Source organism: Malania oleifera, chromosome 9 (assembly GCF_029873635.1).
Source record: "Malania oleifera isolate guangnan ecotype guangnan chromosome 9, ASM2987363v1, whole genome shotgun sequence".
In the NCBI taxonomy this organism is placed as follows: Eukaryota; Viridiplantae; Streptophyta; class Magnoliopsida; order Santalales; family Ximeniaceae; genus Malania; species Malania oleifera.
Window position 1 is genome coordinate 75,788,886 of NC_080425.1, and position 24,057 is coordinate 75,812,942.

The following is a 24,057-nucleotide window of genomic DNA, read 5'->3' on the forward strand; positions in this document are numbered from 1 at the left end:
TCACTCTCTCTTTCCCTTACTCTTTATTTTCAGCATATTTATATTGCGTGGATGGTTTAAATTTGAAATCATATACACTATGTATATTTGGAAATCAAACAAACTTAAAGTTTAATTTTGATTTGGGTTGCGGAAACCGAAAGGGAGTACGTTGGTTAAACCATACTTTGCGGAAACCATACGGGAGTACGTTACTTGGTTAAAACACCCAAAGAAAATAAACTAAGAGTTTACTTGAGTTCTGAATTTTGGGAAGAGTGTGGATGTGTGGTTGTAAATCATATAAAAGAAGCAAATTTATTTTAACAAGCATATCATTCAACTATAGAGCTTGATTCATATTTATAAGGCATACATAAACAAACAACCATCCTAATTTCTTACTACTGTATGTCTTAATTTTGGTTTGGTTGTTTGCTTTCAAATTGTGTTTGATTAGTTTGGATAGTGTGGTTGATTGAAAGGTTGTTTGGTGATTTAGTTGTTTAAGTGCTTGTGTTGTTGATTGTATAAAAGAAACCAAGTTATTGTGTGTTTGAAAAATTAAACAAACAAGTAAAAGAATTGGTTAAACAATAAAAGAAGTTTAGCATTCTTAAAAGGAATTAAAATTTTTTTTTAAATTCCCAATTCACCCCCCTCTTGGGAAGCTATCATAATTTCATAAACATATCACAAAATATATATCGTGGCCCACACATACATCACTAACCGCCAGTACCAATCCCCATGACCTACTCGTAATATATCAGTGGAACAACCTCCTCAGGTCTGTCAATGCTCTACCCCAATATATAATGATAATATACAAACTCTTCAGGCCTGCCAACGTATATCGTGATTACATCTAGGCAATATAACGAACTCCTTATGCCTGCCAACGTTATATTATGATAAACACGAATAACCACACAAAATAACCCATATACACACATTACAATATTTGTCATGCAACAATCTCAACAGCAATATTTACAATCAATTAGTATTCTTCACTCGTCAATATTCATAACATGCTAGTATCTATAACCAACCAATGATCACGACCCAACAATATATTTCATCATTCTGTACTTACAACAGCTAATTAAAATTATGAAAGTTGTATCCCTGCCGCACAATTTCTTTTCCATATATATATATATATATATATTAACCAAAGGTCAATATTTTTCCCAAATGATCAACTATTCAAATACATCATACCTAAATATATATATATATATATATATATATACATTATATTCCCAAATTAATCGGTTTAAACTTTAATAAAAACCCTATTATAATTAATTCCCCTTACCTGCTTCCTTAGACTACGCATGCGGAAACCCCAAAACGTCGCCTGCGGCACTCACCAAACCCTAATTCAAAAACCCAAGTTCAACAACCCAAACTTCAATACAATGCTATTTTATCATTCCCTAGGCCCTATACATTCCTTATTAATAAATAATATAACTTAACAATAGCCTACTTACCTTGATTTTTGAATGGTTCCCAAACTTCTCAAACTGAAATTTTACTCTGGCTAAGTTGTAGAGAATCTTCCCAAGAGTAAAGTGACGACTTCCAATCGTCAAACCGGCGAGAATCGAAGCCGGAATTCTAGAAAGAAGTTAGAGAGATGAATTTTAGAAAGAGAAAAAGGGTTTGCATTCAGTTCTCTCACTAAAAATGTGATTTTTTTTTGCATATTTATTGGTGGACGTGGCCTCGTCGACGAATCGAAGAAACAGTTCGTCAATGAAGGTAAAGAGCTCATTGATGAACCAATAGGTTTGAATTACCCCCTCTTAGTATCTCTTCGTTGATGAGACACTGCATCTCTTCGCCGAGCCGTACAGGGGAGTACGTCGATGAAACCAGAGCGTTCGTCGACAAATCCTGCTTTACCTCTTTTAAATTTTCCTTTCTTTTCATTATTTAATTATCATAATTTTCAGGTCTCTATGCATATACTTGAAGGAGTGCATAAACAAGGAAGAAAACATAGTTGAAATCACATATATTGATGGAGTAGCAGCAATTAGTCAACTAATAGGCCCAATTCGTCGACTAATTTGTTCAGAATTCAAAGCATTTACATTCTGTCTGAATTTGTTGGCTAATTGACCTAATTAGTCGACGAATTGGCCCAAATTGTTGACGAATTTACCTAATTCGTCGATGAATTTGCTCAAAATAGCATCCGCAAATTTTTGAATGTTGAATTTTGAATATTTGGACGTTAATATGGTTGGGTTTTGGGGGGAAACTTTTGAGGGAACTTATATATACACATAATACGTTGTATATGGTGTGTCTTTGTGCCTTTTTGTGTGCTAAGGGTGCCAAGAGTGGTTGAAGAGATAATTGAGAGGATTCTTGTATTGTTTTTGTAATTTCCACAAGAATATAGTGAATCCTTATCGTTTGCTTCTGTGGATGTAGGCTTTGCTGAAACACGTAATTTATAGTGTCATTGCTTTTGTTATTGCTTTGTTTACTTGTTGTGGCTGTGGAATGATTCTGGATATTCACCATTTAGATTGTTGCATTATTTTTGTTTGATCCTTTACACAGTATACATATTTCGCTGTGCATTTATTGAGGACACTTTTCACAACAAAGAGTGTAATTAAAAAGCAGTGGTGATAATAGGAAGAAAAGGTGGAAGAAGAAATGATCATCTGCATCTATTTGTGGTGTTAAACACAAAATACTGGTATCAATTGAAAACTTGAGGTAAAGAGGTAAAAAAGTAAAAATATACATATATGCAATTACAACAATAACAACAAAACCAAGCCTTAAGTCCCATTAGGTGGGGTGAGTTATATTAATCATTTTCCGTCAATTTATCCAATCATGAACCATTTCTTTTGTCAAATTCAGAGTTACTAAATTTTTACTTACTATCTCATTCCAAGTTATTTTAAGTTTATCCCTACCCCTTCTACTGTTCCCTATAGTAACTAACTCACATTTCCTAACTAGCGCATTATGTAGCCTTTATTGAAAGTGCCCAAACCATTTGAGTCATCCCTCCCTTATTTTATCTTCCATAAGAGTTACAACTAACTTATTGCGAGTATGTTCATTAATTAATTTATCTTTTAGTATTATACCACTTATCGTTCTAAGCATCCTCATTTCGGCAACATTTACTTTTTGGATATTCTGTTTCTTTGTCGCCCAACATTCTGATTCATATAGCATGACTGGTCTTATAGTCATCATATAAAACTTTCTTTTTAATTTTAAGGGTATTCTATGATCACAAAATACACTTGAAGCACTTATTCATTTTACCTAACCCGTTTTAACTCGATACATTACTGTTAGCACCAGAAGAGTCCATAGGTGGACTTGATATACATGAGTGAGTACCAACTTGATCTAAAAGCTTAAACTTATTGCGTCTTGGGCCCAACCATGTATATAAGCACCAATTATCCACTCATTTTTTTTTTCCAGTGTGGGACAAACTCACAAGTAAAATTCTCAACAATCTCCCCCTCACTCGTGAGTTCCAACTGCTCTCCCTTGAACAAAAACCATCTCCCTCATAGGAACAAAGTCTAATTCTCCAACAGTTGCTTACCATTGCACCTTACGTGCCTCAAATTGCATTCCACATGTCTTTGAACTAATCCTACCTCTTACGTCTTGACCCTATTCAGATCCTTCTTCCAAGCCTAGATGATCCTAATTATTAGCCTCAGTCATACACTTGGTCTTCCAATTGTTAATACGTCAGGAGAATTAGCTTCATATCTCGACTTTTTACGATACCACTCACCTAGATTTACAAACCATTAGCTCTGATACCACTTGTTAGCATCAGAAAAGTTCATAGGTGGGGTTGATACATATGGGTGAGCACCAACTTAACCCAAAAGCTTAAGCTTATTGGGTATTGGGCCCAACCATATATATAAACACCCATCATCCACTCAAATTTTTCAATATTTGACAAACTCATAAGTAGAATCCTCAACAATTGCATCATCTTCAATTTCTCTTTCAACTTGCATAATAGATCAAAAGTATCGAAATTTACAAGTGCTATTTATTTCATCATCATCAAATTTAACTTTGTCCCTAATATTCCTCCTACCATTAACTGAAATTACATTTCATATATTTTATCTTATCGTATTTGTCTTAAAACCTCTAGATTCCAAAACTTCTCTTTATAATTATAATTTAGTCTTTACTCCGCCCCTAGTTTCATCAATCAATATATTATCATCCGCAAAAAACATACACCATGGAACCTCATTTTGAATGTTCTTAGCCAGTTGGTTCATCACTAAAGCAAAAAGATAAAGGCTCAAAGTAGGTGCTTAACGTACACCTATGGTGATTGGAAACTCTCTATTTTTTATATCTGTAGTTCTTATACTAGTCATTACTTTATCGTACATATTTTCAAAGACATTAGTATACCTATTGCATACGCATTTTTTTTTTCTTTCTAAAACCCGACATATAACTTCCCTATGTACCCTATCATATGCTTTCTCTAAGTTAACAAATACCATATATGCAAGTTCCTCTTATTTTTCTTAAACTTTTCTATTAAACTTTTTAAAAGATATGTAGCTGGGTCATTTAAATGTGGTTGGAGTTTGAATGTTCCAAAAGAGGAATTGTGGATTTGGGTAGAAACCACACACACACACACACATACACAAGAGTTTCTTCTACTAAATAATTCAAGAGAAGAAAAAATTGAACATGGTATGCCAACAAGTTGTAGTATGCCGACTATAGTAAGAAAATTTTCAACAATTGGTTACTCATGCACAAAGGCTTCTACTTTTTTTTTTTTAAATATAAAATAAAAATATGTTTTTCTTTTCTTTCTTTTTAAAATTTGATATTAAATGAACGGCCCTACCTATCTTAAAAATAAGTTGAAAAAATATCCTTATTTATTTTTAAAAATTAGTTTATATTATTATATGTAACCTTTGTTTTGAATAACAAATTCAAAAGCAAGTATTTTTGTCCACCTCCCAGGTCTGAGCAATGTCAATTAATTTTTTTAAAAAGCATAAAAAATTCTCAAATAATTTTTTACACAAAAAAAAATTTTGAATGGATGATGTCATGGCTGGTACGCATAATTTTTTTGAATAAATAATTTAGTGTAGCCAATCAACGCACATAGGCTTATTCTACCTTAATCTCATGATGATTTGCTATTTAGCTTTAGGGTTTAAGCTAAACCCTAGGCCGGCCAATCCCTGACCCCTATGCATGTTTCTAAAGTCAATCAATATACTATAAAGAAGATACTTGAGAGAAACCAACCAACCGGCAAAAAAATTAATTAAACAAATTAATAATGAATAAGGTAACGGTAAATACGAAATGCTCAGACGGCGTCGTTTGCAAGTTCACCAACGCCGTTTTCCCTCCCTCACATGCTCCCCCTGGTGATATATATATATATATTTTTAATAAAAGTAACGTTGCATATTTGCATCTCCTACTTCACAAATAAATAAAATAATAAATAAAAATACTTTGTTTGGTATGATAATGAACAAATAAAAATAAGTATAAAATAAGGAGTACACATGCTTGCTTTTTCATCTTCTCTGTTTGAATCTTGTTTGTTTCTCTGTGAAGGGCTGACTGCTGACTGCTGACTGCTGCTCTGTTTCTCTCTCTCTCTCTCTCACTGTCATACACTAGAACTGAGGGGCAATAAAGCAGAGACCCAGCTGGTAAACGAGAAAGTATCATCAAAGGGGTAGAGAGAGAAGAAGGGAGGAGAGAGAAAAGAGGGCTCTCTGCCCCAAGAAATGGCTATGCGATAAGGACATGCTGGTACTTGGTAGGGCACCACTGTCCTCGACCTCTCTCTCGCTCTGTGCTTGGAATAAAGAAAAGCCCTTCACCTCGCCAGTCTCCCCTACCTTTAATTCAAAAGCTCCCAAATTTTCTTTCTCCCTTTTCTTTTCAGTTTTGCCCTTTCCTTCTCCTCTGTCTTTCCGCCCGCGCGCATCCTCTATCTCGCATTCTCTGCTGATTCTAAATCTAGGGTTTCTTTTTCTTTTTCCTTTTCTTGTTTCTTTGCTTATCCATTGATGCGTTCAAAGAGACCTACACCTAGCTCGCTTTATGCTGCGTCACTGCTTATGATCCTCCACATTTCTTCGCAGTAGGCTCTGTGTAGGTTTCTGGGAGTTAAAACTGTCCAAGCTCTCACTGTGTTTTCATCTGCAGGTACTGATTTAAAGATTTCGTTTTGTTTTGTTTTGTTTTTTTTTTTGTGCATCTTCTTCCACTGGAGAAAAAACCCAATGCAAAACCCTAGCTCTCAAGTTTCTTCGTCTTTGTGTTTTTAGGGTTCTAGAGTATCGGTTTCAGTTCGAGATTTAGGGTTGCAGAGGCACTCCTGCATTCCAACGAGTAACTGTTATTGTGATTTTTTTCTCGCAGTAAATGCATGGATGGGAGAGACGCCATGGCATTATCTGGGTCAGCCTCGTATTACATGCAAAGAGGGTTTAGTGGGTCTGGTTCCGGAGGAGCACAGAGCACAGGGTTTCACATACCTCCTGGGTATAGGCCTGTGTCAAACCCTAGTGTTCCGGTTCATTCCAATGTCCGAGGCAGCTCTGCGGGATCGACGTTCCCGGTAGAGCACTCGCAACCCAATTTCTCTCATGGCGTTAACATGGGTATGCTGCAACCCAGCGAGCCTGCGAAGAAGAAGAGAGGGCGGCCTCGAAAATACGGTCCCGATGGGGCTGTGTCTTTGGGGCTTTCTCCAATGTCGGCTCGTACTCCTCCAGGATCAATCACGCCTGGCCCCAAACGCGGCAGAGGAAGGCCTCCTGGTTCTGGGAGGAAGCAGCAATTAGCAGCTCTTGGTGAGTTTCTTCTCTGAATGTAATGTGATTGGTATGTCTCGGCAGTTTGATTATATGTGATGATGGGCTTACGTGCTAGTTGGTCTTAAACCATTTCCGTGATCGTGTGGATAAATTGAGTTTATGTATCTGTGTATCTAGCAGTTTGCACCATGGTTGCCTTTGTTTTTTTGTTGAATTTTGTATGTGAAATGAGGTGTTGGAAGCCACAGAGAAATGATTCTGTTTTTCTTGCTCGTCTAGAGGAGCTCAGGTTCAATGATTGCTGTTGAAATTTTTTAATAACGGTGATTGGTGTTGCTTATGAGTGGTGAATTGTTTTTTCCTAGGTCAATGGATGAATGATTCAGCTGGATTGGCTTTTGCACCACATATAATTACCATTTCAATGGGAGAGGTAATTATGTCACTTCTTTCCCAATTGAAAAGTGTTGCGCCTATTATATTATTCAAAGATGAACTCCAGTCACTAATTTCCTTTATTATGACTTGGGAGTTTATGTTTTGTGTTTGTTCATATGATGTATTGGTTAAAAATGGTTTTGTTGCTGTGTTTGAACTTAGAGTGCTGCGTGAAAACACTTTCCTCGGTCTCATGGCCATATGCAAATATTTGAGCATGGAAGATTCTTTTGATGGAAAAAATGTTGCACTTTACTAGTAATGATACATTTGCTTTTACATCGTTGAAGATGTTTGTCTTACAGCATGTAAATAAGGAGATTTTGTAAGTTTTTTTTTTTTTTAATAACATTAAAGGGAACTAAAAGAAAAGTAAGAAGATCAATTAGTATGATGCTTTTGATGGAAACCAATCATGCTTCATCAGCTAAACATGTTTCTTTCTAGGTATTTGCAGAGAATGATTTTAAATATGGCTACATGCTAGAATTCTATTTTGCTTCACCTTTGAAGCTTAATTGTGTAGTAGGCATACCTGTGCAGATTAAACTGACAGAACTTCAGTATTATTGGTCGAACTCTTAAAAGGGGAATTTTTATCATCTTTTTTGCAGGATATTGCTGCAAAAATATTGTCTTTTTCACAACAGAGGCCAAGGGCTCTGTGCATTTTGTCAGGCAATGGTACAGTTTCTTCAGTAACACTACGTCAGCCCACATCTTCTGGTGGGAATGTTACCTATGAGGTATTTTTTTATCCATTTGAATTTCTTGATTAAGATATCTTGACAATCTTAGTCTTTGAATTTGTTTATGAAGGCATAGCTTCTTTTTTTTATTTTATCTTGACTGCATTTATTATGGTTTATAATATATATTATAGTGTTATGCTGTTATGATTTTACATAATTGTATGACCTTCATGTTTGTTTATGTCTCAGATATTCTTGTAGTTGCACATTTTAATACAATACAATTCCATATTTATTCTGATTCCATTTCATTACAATATATTCAAAATCAATGAAAGAGAAAAAAAGTATTCTAGTTATGTTGCTTGAATCAATTTTGATTATTTATCTAGAATTATGTGAAACGATGCGTAGAAGCTATTTTGAAGCCATGATTTTGGTCATTGGAATCTCTTAGAGTGGAAAATTTAAATTGCCTACTGGATGGAATGTAACAGCCTTCAGTCAGCCTCTTTACCTTGGAGCTCTTGTCTGGTTATATGAATTTGACATTTAAAATATATATTTTGATGTCCAAGAATTGTTAATGAATTGAACAATATCTTATAAGCAGAAGGCAAGTTATTCTAGCTATATTGCTTGAAGCAATTTCGTTTATTTATCTAGAATTAGGTGAAGCAATGCATAGAAGGCTATTTTGAAGCCATGAGTTTTGGTCATTGGAATCTCTTAAAATGGAAAAAGCAAATTGCCTACTGGATGGAATGTAACAGTATCAGTCAGCCTCTTTATCTTGGAGCTCTTGTCTGGTTAAATGAATTTGACAGTTAAAATAAATTTTGTTTTGCAAGAATTGTTAATGAATTGAACAATATCTTATAAGCAGAAGGCAAGTTATATAACTGTTGCATCTTAAAAGATATAAACTGAATAGAAACTAGACTAGAACACACATGGAGAAAGAAAGTCAATTTAAAAGTATAAAAAATGAAAGCAATATGCCTAGTTAGGCTGCTTATTAGCAGTGTCTCTGCTGTTTGGATTCTTCAGCAGCATTGTAATTTTTGTTAGCCTCTCTCACTCTCTCATCTTCTCACACACAACCACCCCCACACACACCCATAAAAACAGTCACAGACACGCCTACCTTTGCTTTGTAGGTTGTGTTATATTTGGGGTTCAAGGTTCCATGCTTTTCTCCAATGACAATTGTGAAGAGTGAAAGCAGCAGAAAGCTGATGATCAATGGATATGGACAAAAAAAGATATTTTCGGCCTTCCAGAAGTGATTCAAGTGAACAGATTTCGTTCATAATGCTTGGATGCTTCTGGAAAGAGGAGCTGTTAAGTAGCGGAACCCAACTATAACCTAGTACTACCCTTTGAGAACATGGATAGGGAAGTTACAAAGGAAATTGATCAAAACATATGGATGGTAGCAGGAAGAATTGTATCACCATATCAGGGCCAATACTTGAGAACACGTTGGTGCTTTGTTGTTGGGCTGCAATGCCAATGGAAGAGATATGGAGCTGGTCTGAGGTATCTGTTAGATTACCACTTTACCTAAAAGCTTAAGCTATTAGGTTGTGGGCCAACAATGTATATTAAGCTTTAACACTCACCCGTACGTGCAGCCCGACAGCATGTGGAGAGATAAACACACGATAAATTAACACCTATCATAGGGAACGCCATAATTTTTTTAAACACCACAAAATAAACACGGGTAACAAGACTAGAATCCAAGATCTCCTGGAAACTGACTTGATACCATGTTAAATTACCACTTTACCGATAAGTTTAAGCTATTAGGTTGTGGGCCAACAGTGTATATAAAGGGATCATGTTATTTCTCCAATTTATTTGATGGGATTTGTATGATTTTTTCAAAAAGGTAAGGGATATTATGAAGGAGAATGGCTAGCTACAGTGTTTCTTTGTGAGGCTTGTGGCTGCAGGGCTGTGCACAACCCATAATGCATCTTAAATTTTCAAGTCACTCTCTCTTGGCAATGATGCATACAAATATGCTTTGATGTAGTATTAAGGTTGAGGGACTCCTAGGGGACATCCCAACAACTAAAGTTTGGGACTTATGTGTTGAAGATCTTGTCTTTGAACATTGGATGGAACTAGGTGAGAGGGGGCATGGGATGAGGGATGGGCTACCTTGCATTGTGTTAGCCCGAGTGAGCATCCAATGGATGGAAAAAAATGCATTAGGCTTGAGAATTAATCTGGCCAAATTGGAGTATTTGATGACCCCTAAATTTGTTAGTGGCTTGGTGGACTTGTTTTGCGTTCTTTGCTTTATACTTTGGGAATCCCCTGGGGCGGGGGGGGGGGGGGGGGGCTCGCTCGGATAAAACTAAAAACTAAGTTCTCATGGGGAAAGAGGGATCTAATAATTGAATGCAACTGGTAAAAGCTAAGTGCATGGAAGTTATGGTATCCCATCACTATCCTTATGCAAGAAGCATTTATTCACCAGCACTAGACCCTTTGTTAATTATCTGTAGTTGACATGCTCTCTAAGAGTGTGTGTTTTTAGCCTTCCATCTATAAAGGATAAAGAAATGAGTGGAATTTCTTTTGGACTTGCTCCTCCCCCTCTCTCTAGAACGACAATCCTAAGCTGGCCCTGTCACTCTATGTGCATCCAACAATGGCTATGAGTAATTAACCAAGCCTATCCTTTAGCTTGCGAAAGAAATGCATTGCAAGTGTCGTCTGACAAAAAATGGAAATTTTGTTAGGGGCTTTAGACTTCTAAATGTTACTATCTTACAGTTACAAATGATGTTCAGCTCTTTGTTGGTTTTTCAGAAAATGTTTCACAAATGTTGTCCATTGTGATCTTTTCATGTTGTTCATGCTCTATGTTAGCTTGCTCTCTGATTATTTAGTAAATGATGTGGAAATTCACCATTTTGGAGTGCCCAAATTAGTGTTGGAACTGTTGATGCCACTGCTTTCTTGGGTTCCACATGTTATTGCTAATAGGGGAAGAAGTGCATTTTTTTCCCCTTTTAAACTGCATTCAGTTAATCCATGTTTTATTTTTGTGGTTTGTTTATTATAACATTATCTGAGGATTGTTATGTGTATCATAAAGAGCTTCGTTTATTCTTTGTGTATTTTTCCATCCTCATTGCTTAAAACTATAATATAAAAATGGTACTATAATACAAAAAGAATTTAAAGGTTAGAGGGGGAGGCAAGGCTTGTCCTTTGGTGATATGGGATATAAGCCCTTGATATGCAGGGCTTATGTATCATAATTTCTTGGAATGCAAAAAAAAGAAAAGAAAAAAGAAAGAGCATAAATAGGGGATAGAGTAAAACTAGGACAACATACTATAGCATTTAATTTGAACTCGTTGCTAATTATATTTGGCTGTTGGCAACTTGGCAATATGGGGTACACACCTCATATGAAATGTGACCTTGTGTCTTGCAGTATACCTTGTGAGAGCTTTGTATCATTGCGTATCTTTGATTAGTTTTACATTTTAATCATACTTATTTTTGATTAGTTTTAAATTTTAATCATACTTGGTTCTTTTAACATATTATTTGCTATTTTGTATTATTTGCTCTTGTTTTAAGTACCAAACATCAGTTGAAGTACATCATAATGGATGTATTTGCTGCTGTTGATTACATTTAACTGACATAGAATTCTATACCCTTTTATGAGTTACATTTTATGGATTAAGTGGATTCACTAAAATTATCCCTTAGAATTATGGTCAAAATATGGAAATATTAGAGTCCTGATCACTTGTGGAAAACAATTTTATTTTTCATTTCCAGCTTTTCATGTAATTACAAAAATGCCACTTTTTTTCCCCCCAGTTTTCTAAATTTGTATAGGAAAGTACGAACACGTCTTATTGTACTCTAAATTTTTATCTCCCCATCCTCCTACCCCTCTGAAAAAAGAGAAGAGAATTTTAAGTACGCTTTTCCTAAACATTACAGTGGACATATGGTACTGTAAATTCCAAGAGTTCATGAATGTGAGTGCACAAATGATACCGTAATTTTGAAGGGCAAAAGCACTAACTTGCCCTAAGGTTTGGAACAAAGTTGCAGACTGCACCGAGGTTTCAAAAATTCCACAAACCTCTATTGAGATTTTGCAAAAAAAGATGGAGACCTTCCTTGATTTTGAAAATTCAAAGGACCTCTATGATTTGGAAAAAAGATATGAACTTATCTTGATTTTCAGAAAAATAAAGCTAGACATGGGTATAAACTTCCCAAATATAAAAAATATCAAGGGAGGTCCACGAGATTTTTGAAGATGTCCATGTTTTTTGTTTTTTGCTAAACCTTGGGAGGATGTCTCAAATTTTGAAATCTTAGGAGGCCCTTGTCTTTTTTGTTCCTTCCATTTACATGACACCTTATACAGGTGCTGGTAATGCAGTCTATGACTCTTGGTGTTGAGTTGGTCCATTGCAAGGAGGATTAAACTTACCATTCTATGGTGCCAACTGGAAATTGCCAACATATTATGCTAGGTTGATTGCATGATTGAAATGATACTACTTGATGTCTATTGGTTGTAACCTATGCTGCATGGATTTGGCTGAGTGCTGAAGATTTTTTTTTTTTTTGAATGGAAGATTTTCCATGCTGTTAAAGTGTTCGACAGGCACACATACATCCATATTGACAAGGTACTCTTGGGTGAAAGCAAGGCTCTAACAGTCTTGAGTTGTAATACGGCTGATGTAATACCATTTCAGTTGTCATTCTAATTTGGCATGCATTTTGTTGTACTTTGGTGCTTCTTCTAATTCCATGTTCTTGTCCCTAAATTTAAAATGCATCTTTGTACTCGGGATGAGGATTGTTATAGAAGGGAGTAACTGTTGAAATGCTATTTTTTGGCACATCAATCTGTCTTAACATTCTCATGTTTTAGAAATTAATTTTTGCACCACCTCCTGAATCATACTGATTAGGCCAATGTGCTTGATTAAATTTTTTAGTCATTCTTGTGTTATAAGAGATGACTCCTAAGCCCCAAGCAAGCGACAGTTTGTTGCCCTCTTGGCACCCTGTGATTGCGAATGTTTGGTTGAAAATTCTACTTTTTTTTTTTAACTGAGTGTTTTAGAACTCCCATCTCAGTGTCTGGTGCTCAGAGGAAACTTGGTTTGTCTAATTTGTGTAGGGTCGTTTTGAGATATTATGCTTGTCGGGTTCCTATTTGCTTTCTGAAAGTGGAGGCCCACGCAGTCGTGTTGGAGGTATAAATGTGTCTCTTTCTAGTCCAGATGGTCATGTTATTGGTGGTGCAGTGGGGATGCTTATTGCAGCAGGCCCAGTTCAGGTATTTTTGAGACTTGCCCATTTAACCATTTTCAGTGTTCAAAGCAGTGAATAATTACAATTTAGTTTTAAAGTGGGTGTCTTCCATTCTATGCTATGTAATATCTTATTGTAGTCAACTGGCCTTTCCATGGTAGCATCTACTCTTTATAACATGTGGCCAAATAGCAACATTCTTCATTGTATAACTAGTGAACATGTATTAAAAAGCGGATGTGCAACTGTGTGCTTTTGTGTTCGTGTGCTCACGTGTTTTTTGACTTTTGGGTAGAAACTTGACATACGTACTGCTAGACTTGTTAAGAATTCTCAACATTAAGCATTCAAATGAGAAAAAGCATATGGTGCAGGTGGTAGCTTGCAGCTTTGTCTATGGCGGTTCTAAGTCGAAGAATAAAGCAGTGGCTGGTCCCAAAGGTAGTGAAAACTTGGGGCACCAGCCAGGTGAGTCGTCAGCACCACCCAGCCTTCCCTCCACTCAAAACCTGTCCCCAACCTCTGCAATGGCCATTTGGTCTGGTTCGCGGCCAGTAAATCTGAGAAACCCCCACACGGATATTGACTTGACCCAAGGATGAAACTCGGGGCAATGCTGTACATACATACGTGTTGTTGTAAATCAACCACGGCTTTTGACAGATCCCCATATGAACTGTGAGATTTGAGAAGTTTGGCCGTTAGTAGATCGTGGGTGGGATGGGTTTCTGCTAACATATTTTGTGTAATGGTGACCACCACCATTGTGGGCTTCGTCGTAGTAACAAGAGTCGTAGAAAAAATTCCTGGTAATTTGGAGGTCAAGAGAAGCAGTAGGTGTGTGAGCTCGGAAGGGAGATGTGGGTCCTTAGGCGTCCAGATTTTTTGTTGTAACTTAAATTCTCCATTCCTAGCCTTGTAGAAATTATTTACTATGCAATTAAATGTTATTTTAATGACAAATTCCTTTTCAGCAAACATTGATCCATGTTATTATGTGAATGAATGCATACATCCTCGATGGAGTTACTAGCATAGATAAGAGGCTGCTTACTGTTTCCATACTACAAAGTTTTAGGTGTAGAAAAAAAAGCATAATATCTTAGTAGAGTCGTTTAATACTAATTTGAGTTTTTGAAATGTATGCTTTTGACGTAAAGCTCCTCTTATCTTGTTGGATGGTTCAGAAAAAGAATTTGCCTCTCAATTCTTCCACCATCATCATGGGTTCTAGTACCTTGCAAAAGCTCTCAGTCCCTCCAGGCCTTTATTTAAAAAGAAGCAAGCTCCCTCCTCAGCATCCAAACGTTTGGGGATTTGACAAAAGATGCTAATCTTTCCATTGTTTTGACAAAAAAGACTTGACCTCTCAAAGTTTCAAGAATTTTTCTTAAAATATGTCAAAAAGAGACAACTGCCTCCTCGTATTTTATGAAAAAAAAAGCAAGTTTTTCTATTAGAGATTTGCCTTTTTGATAAATTTCAGGAATACTTGTGATTTTTTTAAATCTCAAAAGAAGGTAATGAGATTTTAGGGGAGGTATATTTTTTGTTGTCAAATTTCAGGGACGGTTGTCATATGTCCTAATGTGAATCTTTATTTATTTATTTATTTATTTTGAAGTATAACTACCATGCAAGGTGCTTTGGGGTCTCTATTTATCTAATAGAGATTCTATTATTAAGCAAAAAGTACTTTTGAAAATCAAAGATGTAGGGTGGGAGGCTAGGAGCATTCTTGGGAAAAACTAAGGAGGCCAAAGAAAATTTTAGGAAAAAAAACATTCGAGGGCATTTGATGTTGCTTTAAATAGGATATTTTTTTTTTTATCTCAATGCTCTTTTCATAAATCTTTAAAATTTTTAAATAATTAACTAATAAAAATATGAGTAAAAATCATTGACCTGCCTTGAAATTTAACAAAAGCAAAAATACTTCTCGAGATTTTAAAAATTTTATTTTCAAAAATTTTGTACACCCTTACGATTTATGAAAAAGATACAAACTTCTTTTTATATTTAACAAAAAAAGATAATTTTTTTTAAAAGATATATATATATATATATATATATATATTTCAAAAATCAAATGTCAAAAAGAGAGGTTTATGAAAAATTTTAAACTTTAAGAAAAGTTCATATCTTTTTATCAAATCTTAAAGGAAGAATAACGCTAAAAATATTTAAAAGTAAAGAGGCCAAAAACTTCTTTAGAAATAAAAAATTTAATATTGAGCAAGTTTGGAAGTCCTCTCTTTCCTTGCCTTGTCAACCTTTGGGCATGATAGATCTATTATGAATGCTATGGCTCTACTAATTATCATCGTTTTCATTATTCTTATCAAGAGTTCTTATTTAAAACCTGCAAAGATTGTTAGAAGCACTTTATAAGAAAAGTTTTATTAAAAATGTTCTAGGGTTTTCAAAGATTGTTTTCCTTAAATCTTATGTGCAAATAAGCAACCACACAAGATTTAGAAACAAACTAGGATAATAATTTGACCACCTTTGGAGGCATTGCATACAATTACAAGAACAAACAAACAAACAAATAAATAAATAAAAGATTTAGCAAATCACTCGCTAATAACTTCTTCGAAGAATAATAAAAAGAAAATTTTCTTTTTCTTAGACTATTCTTTTAAAGGGAATAAGAACTACTTTTGATGGCAAAGCACAACTAATTCATTTTTATCACTCGCACTTCTAACAAATGATTTGCTTTATATGGACCACACTACTTGGAAAAGACTTCAAGAGTGGAGAATCTATCATGGGATATTTTATACTCTTTTAAGGCTTGTTTGATTCGATGAAATAGCTGTTCATGAAATATAGTTTAAATTTTAAAAATCAAGAGAATAACTATTCCCTATATATTCTTGTTTATTTCATTTAACATGTAATAAGAAAGGAATAAACATCCTTATAATAAAATTTGACAATTATTATTCCTTGTCTATTTCTTATTATAGACTCATAAAATGTTTCACATTACTATTTACCTTATAGTAATAATATAATTTCTTATATAATTATTTGCATCTAACCTACTAAAATTAATCTATTTTTGAAAATAAGCATTTCGCAAACCAAACATAATGTTAATTTTTGTGATTTTCTTTTTCATCCATACTAGAGCGAATCTATTTAATATTAAATTATCATGTCACATCAAGGTGGTGCAAAAGAAAAAAAAAATAGAATCCAACAAAGCACAAAATTTTTTATTAGGGCTTCCCAAAAATGAAAGTGTAATTTAGTTTCTTTAAATATTATCAATTTTTTTTCCCAACTTTGAAAGCTTTCCTAAGTGAACCAATTTCACTTGTGAAGCAGTTTTTTTAAACAAAATTTCTTAAACAAAGAGATCGTGGACATATTTTTATAGGTTATCTATCTTTACTGTTCCAATCAGAAGGCAAAACTATATAATTTAATCATGTTATTATCAACAATTAACAATTCTAGTTGGTTTGAATTAGACATACATAATCATAAAAAATTGCGCACACAGCATTTTATATTGAATATAAATTCCACCAGGCAAATAATTTTTAGCATTATAAGGGAAACTGATAAATAAGACATGCACATATACACGAGTATAGAAGTTAAAACAAAGAAATATGATTCAAAGATGTAATCTCCTTTAGTACATGCCATGTCTGAAACACACAAGCACAAGCACAAAGCAACCGATTCGAGTGATTAATACGTACTGTGATCTCATTAAGCCTCTATTTTACAGCGCTTACAAGATCCCCAAAAGCTTCCTTATGTCGTGCTGGAATAATATGACAATGCCAGGGAAATAACATATGTTATATGATTAATTATGAAATTGGATGAGTCGTTGTTAAGAAATAGCAAGAGAGGATGTAGCCTAAATGCACTTTCAGAATGAAACAAAATTGCAGAAGGCAGCTTTACCTCGATGCTAAAAGGGGAAGTTGTGGGGTAATAACGGTCTGCAACGAGCCCTTCTTTATCAACTAGGAACTTGGCAAAGTTCCACTGAACATCGTCTCCGAAAATTCCCCACTTGCCTGATTTCAAGAACTTGTATAATGGAGCAGTGTTGCCACCATTTACTTCAATCTAATGCAAGAAAGAGCAAGTTGGTGAAATCATAATCACACGCATCATAAAATGAAATGGTTCTAAGCCTTGTGGACGGAAGAAATTGACCATGGGGTTGAATATTTTCTTGAAAATTCTATATAAATTAAAACATACGCTCACATGCTCGCTCGTACACACATGGAGACAGTCACTTATAACTTGGCCATGATAAGAATGAGATAAAAGCCATCTACCTAAGTACCCTTACCACCTGGCACTGAAATACTGCAAACAGGAGACTACAGGAATTCCAGAAACTAAGGTTCTAAGTTCCAATACACTTGCATAAATGCACATGTAAGCAAATGCATGCACCCAAATGAGCATTGCTTTCTAATTCTCCTGACCTGTAAAAGAATTAAGATATGTCCTCAGTTTTATGATGAACCGTTCTACAGCACAGAGATTATTCAAGAAAAGCATGTTATTCTATTTATCTTATGAAGTCCATGTCACGTGTTGAATTCCAAAGCCATTCTCACTACTTCAACATCCAATTAAAATTTTTTGTCTCCAGTATGCATAGCAGCTCCTGCTCAAATTCTCACTGACTTATTGAATAGATAGAATAATTGTGAAATTATATCAATTTCCATAACATCAATAACCACAAGAATTATGTTACAGGTAATTTGAGTTTGTTCTTGTATAGCATTAACCATATGATCTGACAGCAAGAAGCATATAAAACATCTCTACTCATAAAAGTGAATATGAGAAGGCCTTACAGAGAAAATTGCAGAAAAAATGAGGAAAAAAAAAAAGGATTGATAATGGTGTCTATGCATTGAAAGGCTGTCACTGTTAGGTTTTTAAAAGCACAAGAAAACTCTGCTGTGATGTTATGTTACAGCTAACTTGAGTTTGTTCTTGTAGCATTAACCATATGATCTGACAGCAAGAAACATATAAAACATCTCTACTCATAAAAGTGAATATGAGAAGGTCTTACAGAGAAACTTGCAGAAAAAATGAGGAAAAAAAAAAAAGACTGATAATGGGGTCTATGCATTGAAAAGCTGTCACTGTTAGGTTTTTAAAACCACAAGAAAACTCTGCAGGTCATCACAGTGAACATATTTCTTTCCCATTGGACTTTTCACATAACAATTGTCACAACATTGAGATCAGGCAGGAGTCTAGAGGCACAAATGACATTAAGGATGATGCCAAAAGACACAACCACGTTTCAGCAACAGCAAGGAATTGGTGGGGGGGGGGGGGGGGGGGGGGTAGGGGCAGAGACATGAGAAAAAATAAAAGTCAGCTGCAAAGGGCAGTAAAATACATCATATAACTTTGCTCAGAGCTACCTTGTCAAAGACGGGAAATTCTGACTTGAAGCGTGTGCAAACAAATTCTAAGATCTGATCATTATTTCCTGGTTCCTCCTCACCAAACTGATTGCAAGGGAATGCCAATATCTCTAACCCTGCTCTAAGAACAAATAAAAAGTCATGGGTAAATCAATGTCAACAGTTATTCAGATAGGCAGAAAAGGGCATAGACATGCATCTATATGCATGTGCAAAAACAAAGACATGTACAATGTGCATTTCGAAATGTGAAAGCAACTCTTTTGTTTTGCTATATCACCAGAATCACTTGTGGTACGTTACAGAAATCCCAATAACTACCATTAAGCTCTATCAAAGACTCTAGCTTCTGTTAAATTTTTTAGGACACAGGCCATGATTAGGTCCAGCTAGGAAACAACAATAGCAGAACAACCTTGATCTTTGTATTTCTCATACAATTGGTTCAGCTCCGTGTAGTTTGAGTTGGTCATTCCACTGCCAAAACCAATAAAAATAAATAAACAAAAAATGAAGAAAAACAATCATTCTTGAGAAAGAGGAATCATAAACTTCAAAGGGCTTAGGGTTTCGTTGAACAGCAAGCAATCTAACTCAAAATACATAATCAGAGAGTTTTGTCATTTCATTAAAAAGGAAACCAAATAAAAACTAAACATTAGGCCTGTTTGGATAAAGGATTTTGGGAGATTTCAGAATTGTAAGAAAAAGGAAAAGAAAAGAAAATAAAATGAAAATCAATTTTGCACGGTAGTTTCTTTCTTTCTCAAATACTATTAAGAACAAAATTTATTCAAATATAATTGAAAATAAGGAAAAACCAAAGTCCAATGAGTAATAAGAAATAATGAAAATTTTATTCATCAATTTACAATACATTTCATTTTCTTTCCAATTTTTCTCGATTACCAAGCAAGAAAAAGGTGGGTTCTTTCAAAGTTTATTTTACCTTTGTTCTTGCTCTCCAAGTTCCAAACGGGGCCCCAGGAAACGTCAAATATATGAACAGATAGAAATGAAAAGACAAGAGCAAGAGGTAAACCATTTGGATGCAACATTAACAATCAGCAGAACTTTCCCCTTGTACATGCTAAAATCTACATCATTTCCCTTGGCATCCTGCAAAGGGTGCCGACCATACATAAATATAAATTGGTTAATGAACTGTAAAAGCAAACGAATGAACTGGGATACCCTACAGATATCATATATCATCAAGAACTAGGGTTTTGATCTAAGATATCAAATCTTCCCTATTTCAGCAATAGCCTATTGTTCTATGAGCTACGGTCCGTGTCATGAAAGAAACAAGTGTTTCCACGAACCTACCACCTAATCAATTCTGTTCCACTTAATTCCCCTTTCATGGCCACATATTGGAATACAAGCTAAAAGAACCCATAAAAGGGGAAGTGGGGATTGAAATTTTTTTTCTTAGAACATTAGAAATCTAAGCTAGAATTGAAGAAAATCAGAAACCCATAACCAGAATCAAGCTCTAAAGTTGAAAGAAACAACTGACCTTGACGATGAAATCGTAGATTGAGTCTGGGTCATTTTTGGTTTGGCTTGCCATTCTGCTGAATGATCCTCCAACACAACAGTGGACAACCTCACAGAGCAGAAAACAGGGGAGCAGGACAATCGCAAAGCGTGCTTTGGCCTGTGTAATGTTTGAGGCATAATCATTACCCCCAAAAGAATTATTAAACAATTCCTAGAAGAGGTATAAGTAAATTATTAAAAAGCAATTGGATAGAAGGGAGTTTTTAACAATTATTAAGGAAAAAAAAAATACAAATAAGGACGGATGGGGTAAATTTACGAAAATAAACCCAACCAAATTTTAAAAAGTCGATTAGAAATTAAAAAAAAATAAAAAGACAAAGAAAAACCTATAACCGACTTTGCAAAAGTCGGTTTTGAGCGTGACGAGACAAGAGATTGGCACATTGTCAATCAGTGCACGGGTATCCACTCGAGCTTCTAGCAAGTGAAGCCCTCGCTCAATTGAATGCAGTTGCTATATTGTGCAATAACACAAGGAATCGGGAGCCCCTTACTCTATTCCTTGATACCAAAGAAAAAAATAAAAAACGAAACTAAAAGTGAGAGAACCGACTTTCCAAAAGTCGGTTCTCGGGCATTTAGCCACAGCAATTTGCGTACACTACAGTCAGCACAGAAAAAAAAAAATAAAGTGACAGAACTGACTTTTGGAAAGTCGGTTTTGCACCTATGTGGCTTCACCCCATCCATTAGCTACTTCCCGTGCATGCTCCCCCTTGCACCCCACTAGCTGCATGCTCCCCTTTCCCCCCAACCAACCTTTATTTATACTGCATTATTCATCTCCCTCTGTGTGCTTCTCATCTACTCATATGTTTTGAGTTTCTCTTGCATGCTCCCCTCCACCTTCATAAATTTCATTTTTTACTTTCATTTTATATATCCATTCTATTAAATTTTGAGGCATGGAGTTCGGTCCAACTGATTCTTCCATCGTGACGTTAGGGACCTTGCATCCCTCCTATAGGGCATAGGAGGAGGATCATTCAGATGCCTTTAAATGGCTTCAGTGTGCACGTACATTAGAAACACAGTGGCATGCTGATCCTAGAAGCATTCCATGGATTAAACGAGTAAGGTTCTATCCATTGTACCAAATTCGGTACATTTGGCTTGACCACCACTTAATTAGTACATTGATGGAGCGTTGGAAGCTTGAAATGCACACAATTCACTTTCCTTGCGGCGAGGCAACAATAACGCTGTAGGATGTTGCCATCACAATCATTTGGAGGTCTGCTGTTCCCCCTGCAGGTTTGGTCATGGGAGTGCATGCCCTTTCTTGCTCCAATTAGACTTGGCCTGCAACATCTTCCTGCTAATTTCGGCGATGGCCTATTTTCACTTGTGACCAGGTTAGGATGCGTTTTACTTTCCATACATTTACAAAATTTAAGTGTTGTTATATTGGTAAATAACGATAAGCTCTATGTAACTTTATATGAATATAACATATTGCAGATGGCGAGCTTCATTTCTTACCTCGCACGTACCTTAGCATACTCTGTGATTTTATTGATATGACATTAATATGATGCGTAAGGGCCAGATAATACAATTTCATTTTCATTGGAATAGTAAAATGTGGTTACATAATTTTTAGTATTTTTCTTACATAAATGGCATGTGAGCAGTTTATATGGATGTTGTACATAGCGGATGTGTACGCTAATCTACCGCGCATGTGCTTCACTGGAGTGCAAGTTTGGCTTGTTCACACTCCCCTAATCTGATTTCAAGTCATATTATGGCACCTGTCGGAACACGTACTGCGGTAGTTTGGGCTGAGGTAGAATATCCCCTGTCTAACTCAGACAGGGTATGGCCCCGACAATAATTATCAGGTTTTGCACGAATGTGACCAATGTGAGAATTATCAAATTGATTGGCGCACTTTGTACAGGATTACCCTCCAAAGGTGGCAATGACAATTAGACCATGTCGTCCACATATTAACTGAACTTCCACTCCCTAGGCCTACACCTCTATGGGTCAAGGATATATATAATGAGTGGTACTGATCCATCACTATTCGTTGCACAAGCAGGACTGCTGGTCTGCATATGAAAGTGGTGAATGAATAAATTATTCAATACATATAGTAAATATACAACTATTTTCAATAACTTATTAATAGTTTCATAACATTCTGTTGTAGGAGCATATGATGAGGAATATATAACTATTTTCAATAACTTATTAATGGTTTCATAACATTCTGTTGTAGGAGCATATGATGGGAAACATCTAATTATCTAACTACATCTTGATATGTCCAGCTAGACCGATTGCGGAAGCCTGTATGTAGTTTGTCGCTTATGAAGCTCGTCGGTCAGTTCACAGGTTTACCTATGTCGATGCGAAGGGTGCCGAATCAGATGATGATGCTTTAATTTTTTTATTTTTTTATTTTTTTATCGAATTTAATTTGAACGTGGAGTTTACGAAATAGAAGGATTGAGTGAATTGATTTGTCATTTTAACAATAACAAATTACTACATTCTCAATTGTAAATGGTAATGTCTATTTTATATTCATGAAATTTTCTTTAAAAAAAAGTGAAAATTATTGTTAATGTCTGTCACCATGAGAAAACACATAGCTCTATCAATACTTGAGATACCGAAAGTTATCTGGAGTTCATAAAATGAACGGTTATGATTTACCCTTGTTAATCCGTCCTAGCCTGGGAGTATAAAGTCAGAAGGGGGGTGAATGGACTCTTTTTGCGTATTTAAAATTTTCTCTACAAAATAAAACTCTTGGCAAGATTGCAAGCAACTATATCTCAATAAATATAAATCATGCACAAGATATAAAATAAAGAGTGTAAGGGGGAGAAAGAACAACACTGGTATTTTTACGTGGTTCGGCACCAAGCCAAGGATTCCATTATAAACTCTTTCAACGGCAGAGAAGCCTCATACTTGGAAACAAATCCCTAACCTCGGGAACAAATCCCTACCATGCTCACAAAGAGCCTTCACCAAGCGGTTCACGAAGAACTTTACAAGAATGGTTCACAAAGAACCTAACAAGATGATGGAAATACAAAAGAGTGCTCCTCAAATGAGCTAATATCAAATACAATCAATCTCACACTATTCTCTCAAGGATTGAATCACACAAGATCAATAAGCAAGAGAAAATTGAGCACTTGTGAATGAATGACTAAAATGCAAAGTGTTAGGTTTTAGTAAAATGATATTTTTCACAAATATTATCAATAATGCTCAAAACCATGTCTAAACAAGCCTAATAGCTTGTATTTATAGCCACAGAGCCAATATGAATGTTAACTAGCCGTTGGGAGTGAATCCCATGTGATTTGCTTGAGAACTAGCCATTTTGTAGCCGTTAGCATCATTCTGCCCATTAGACTCGTCGACTAGTGCCCTGCACTCATCGACTAGTGCCCTAAATCAAAAAAAGTCATCAACATGAAAGTTGTGAGATTTTTTCTTGACTTTCCAAGGACACCAAGATCGTCCTTTTTGGAAAATTTTAGCAAAAGTTATGCCCCAAATACCGAAGGGTGTTCAGGACTCAAGGCTGCACTACGTTAGACGACGATTGCTCTATTTTTCCTTTAAAACATTATTGGACAAAAGTATATGAAATATATTTAGTCTAATGAATATTAAAACTTGTCCAAGTGAGTTTCCATTTGAATATAAGATATCTTGATTAAGAAAATACATTTCAAAACTTATTTGGATATCTTATATACTTCCATGTCCTATATGAAAATA

The 24,057-nt window shown here is 35.4% G+C and overlaps 2 protein-coding genes across 3 annotated transcripts; one reads left to right on the top strand and one right to left on the bottom strand.

The window, feature by feature from the left end:
• Window positions 1-5,593: 5,593 nt before the first annotated feature.
• Window positions 5,594-14,272, top strand: LOC131164839 (AT-hook motif nuclear-localized protein 5). Its single transcript, XM_058122350.1, has 6 exons — window positions 5,594-6,225; window positions 6,442-6,875; window positions 7,205-7,272; window positions 7,892-8,023; window positions 13,161-13,319; window positions 13,669-14,272. The coding sequence occupies exons 2-6, from the start codon at window positions 6,449-6,451 to the stop codon at window positions 13,894-13,896; spliced, it is 1,014 nt and encodes a 337-aa protein (XP_057978333.1). The 5' UTR covers window positions 5,594-6,225; window positions 6,442-6,448; the 3' UTR covers window positions 13,897-14,272.
• Window positions 14,273-16,813: 2,541 nt separating this feature from the next.
• On the bottom strand, window positions 16,814-20,484 carry LOC131164841 (probable glutathione peroxidase 8). 2 transcript variants are annotated; one of them, XM_058122352.1, is made up of 6 exons: window positions 20,258-20,484; window positions 19,778-19,854; window positions 19,151-19,212; window positions 18,733-18,851; window positions 17,228-17,395; window positions 16,814-17,081 (listed from the first exon to the last, which is right to left on the bottom strand). In XM_058122352.1, exons 1-6 carry the CDS (start codon window positions 20,309-20,311, stop codon window positions 17,049-17,051), a joined length of 513 nt encoding a protein of 170 aa, XP_057978335.1. In that variant the 5' UTR covers window positions 20,312-20,484; the 3' UTR covers window positions 16,814-17,048. The 2 variants fall into 2 exon arrangements, with proteins under 2 accessions (XP_057978335.1, XP_057978334.1); XM_058122351.1 differs by having other exon boundaries at window positions 16,814-17,395; window positions 20,258-20,441.
• Window positions 20,485-24,057: the final 3,573 nt, after the last annotated feature.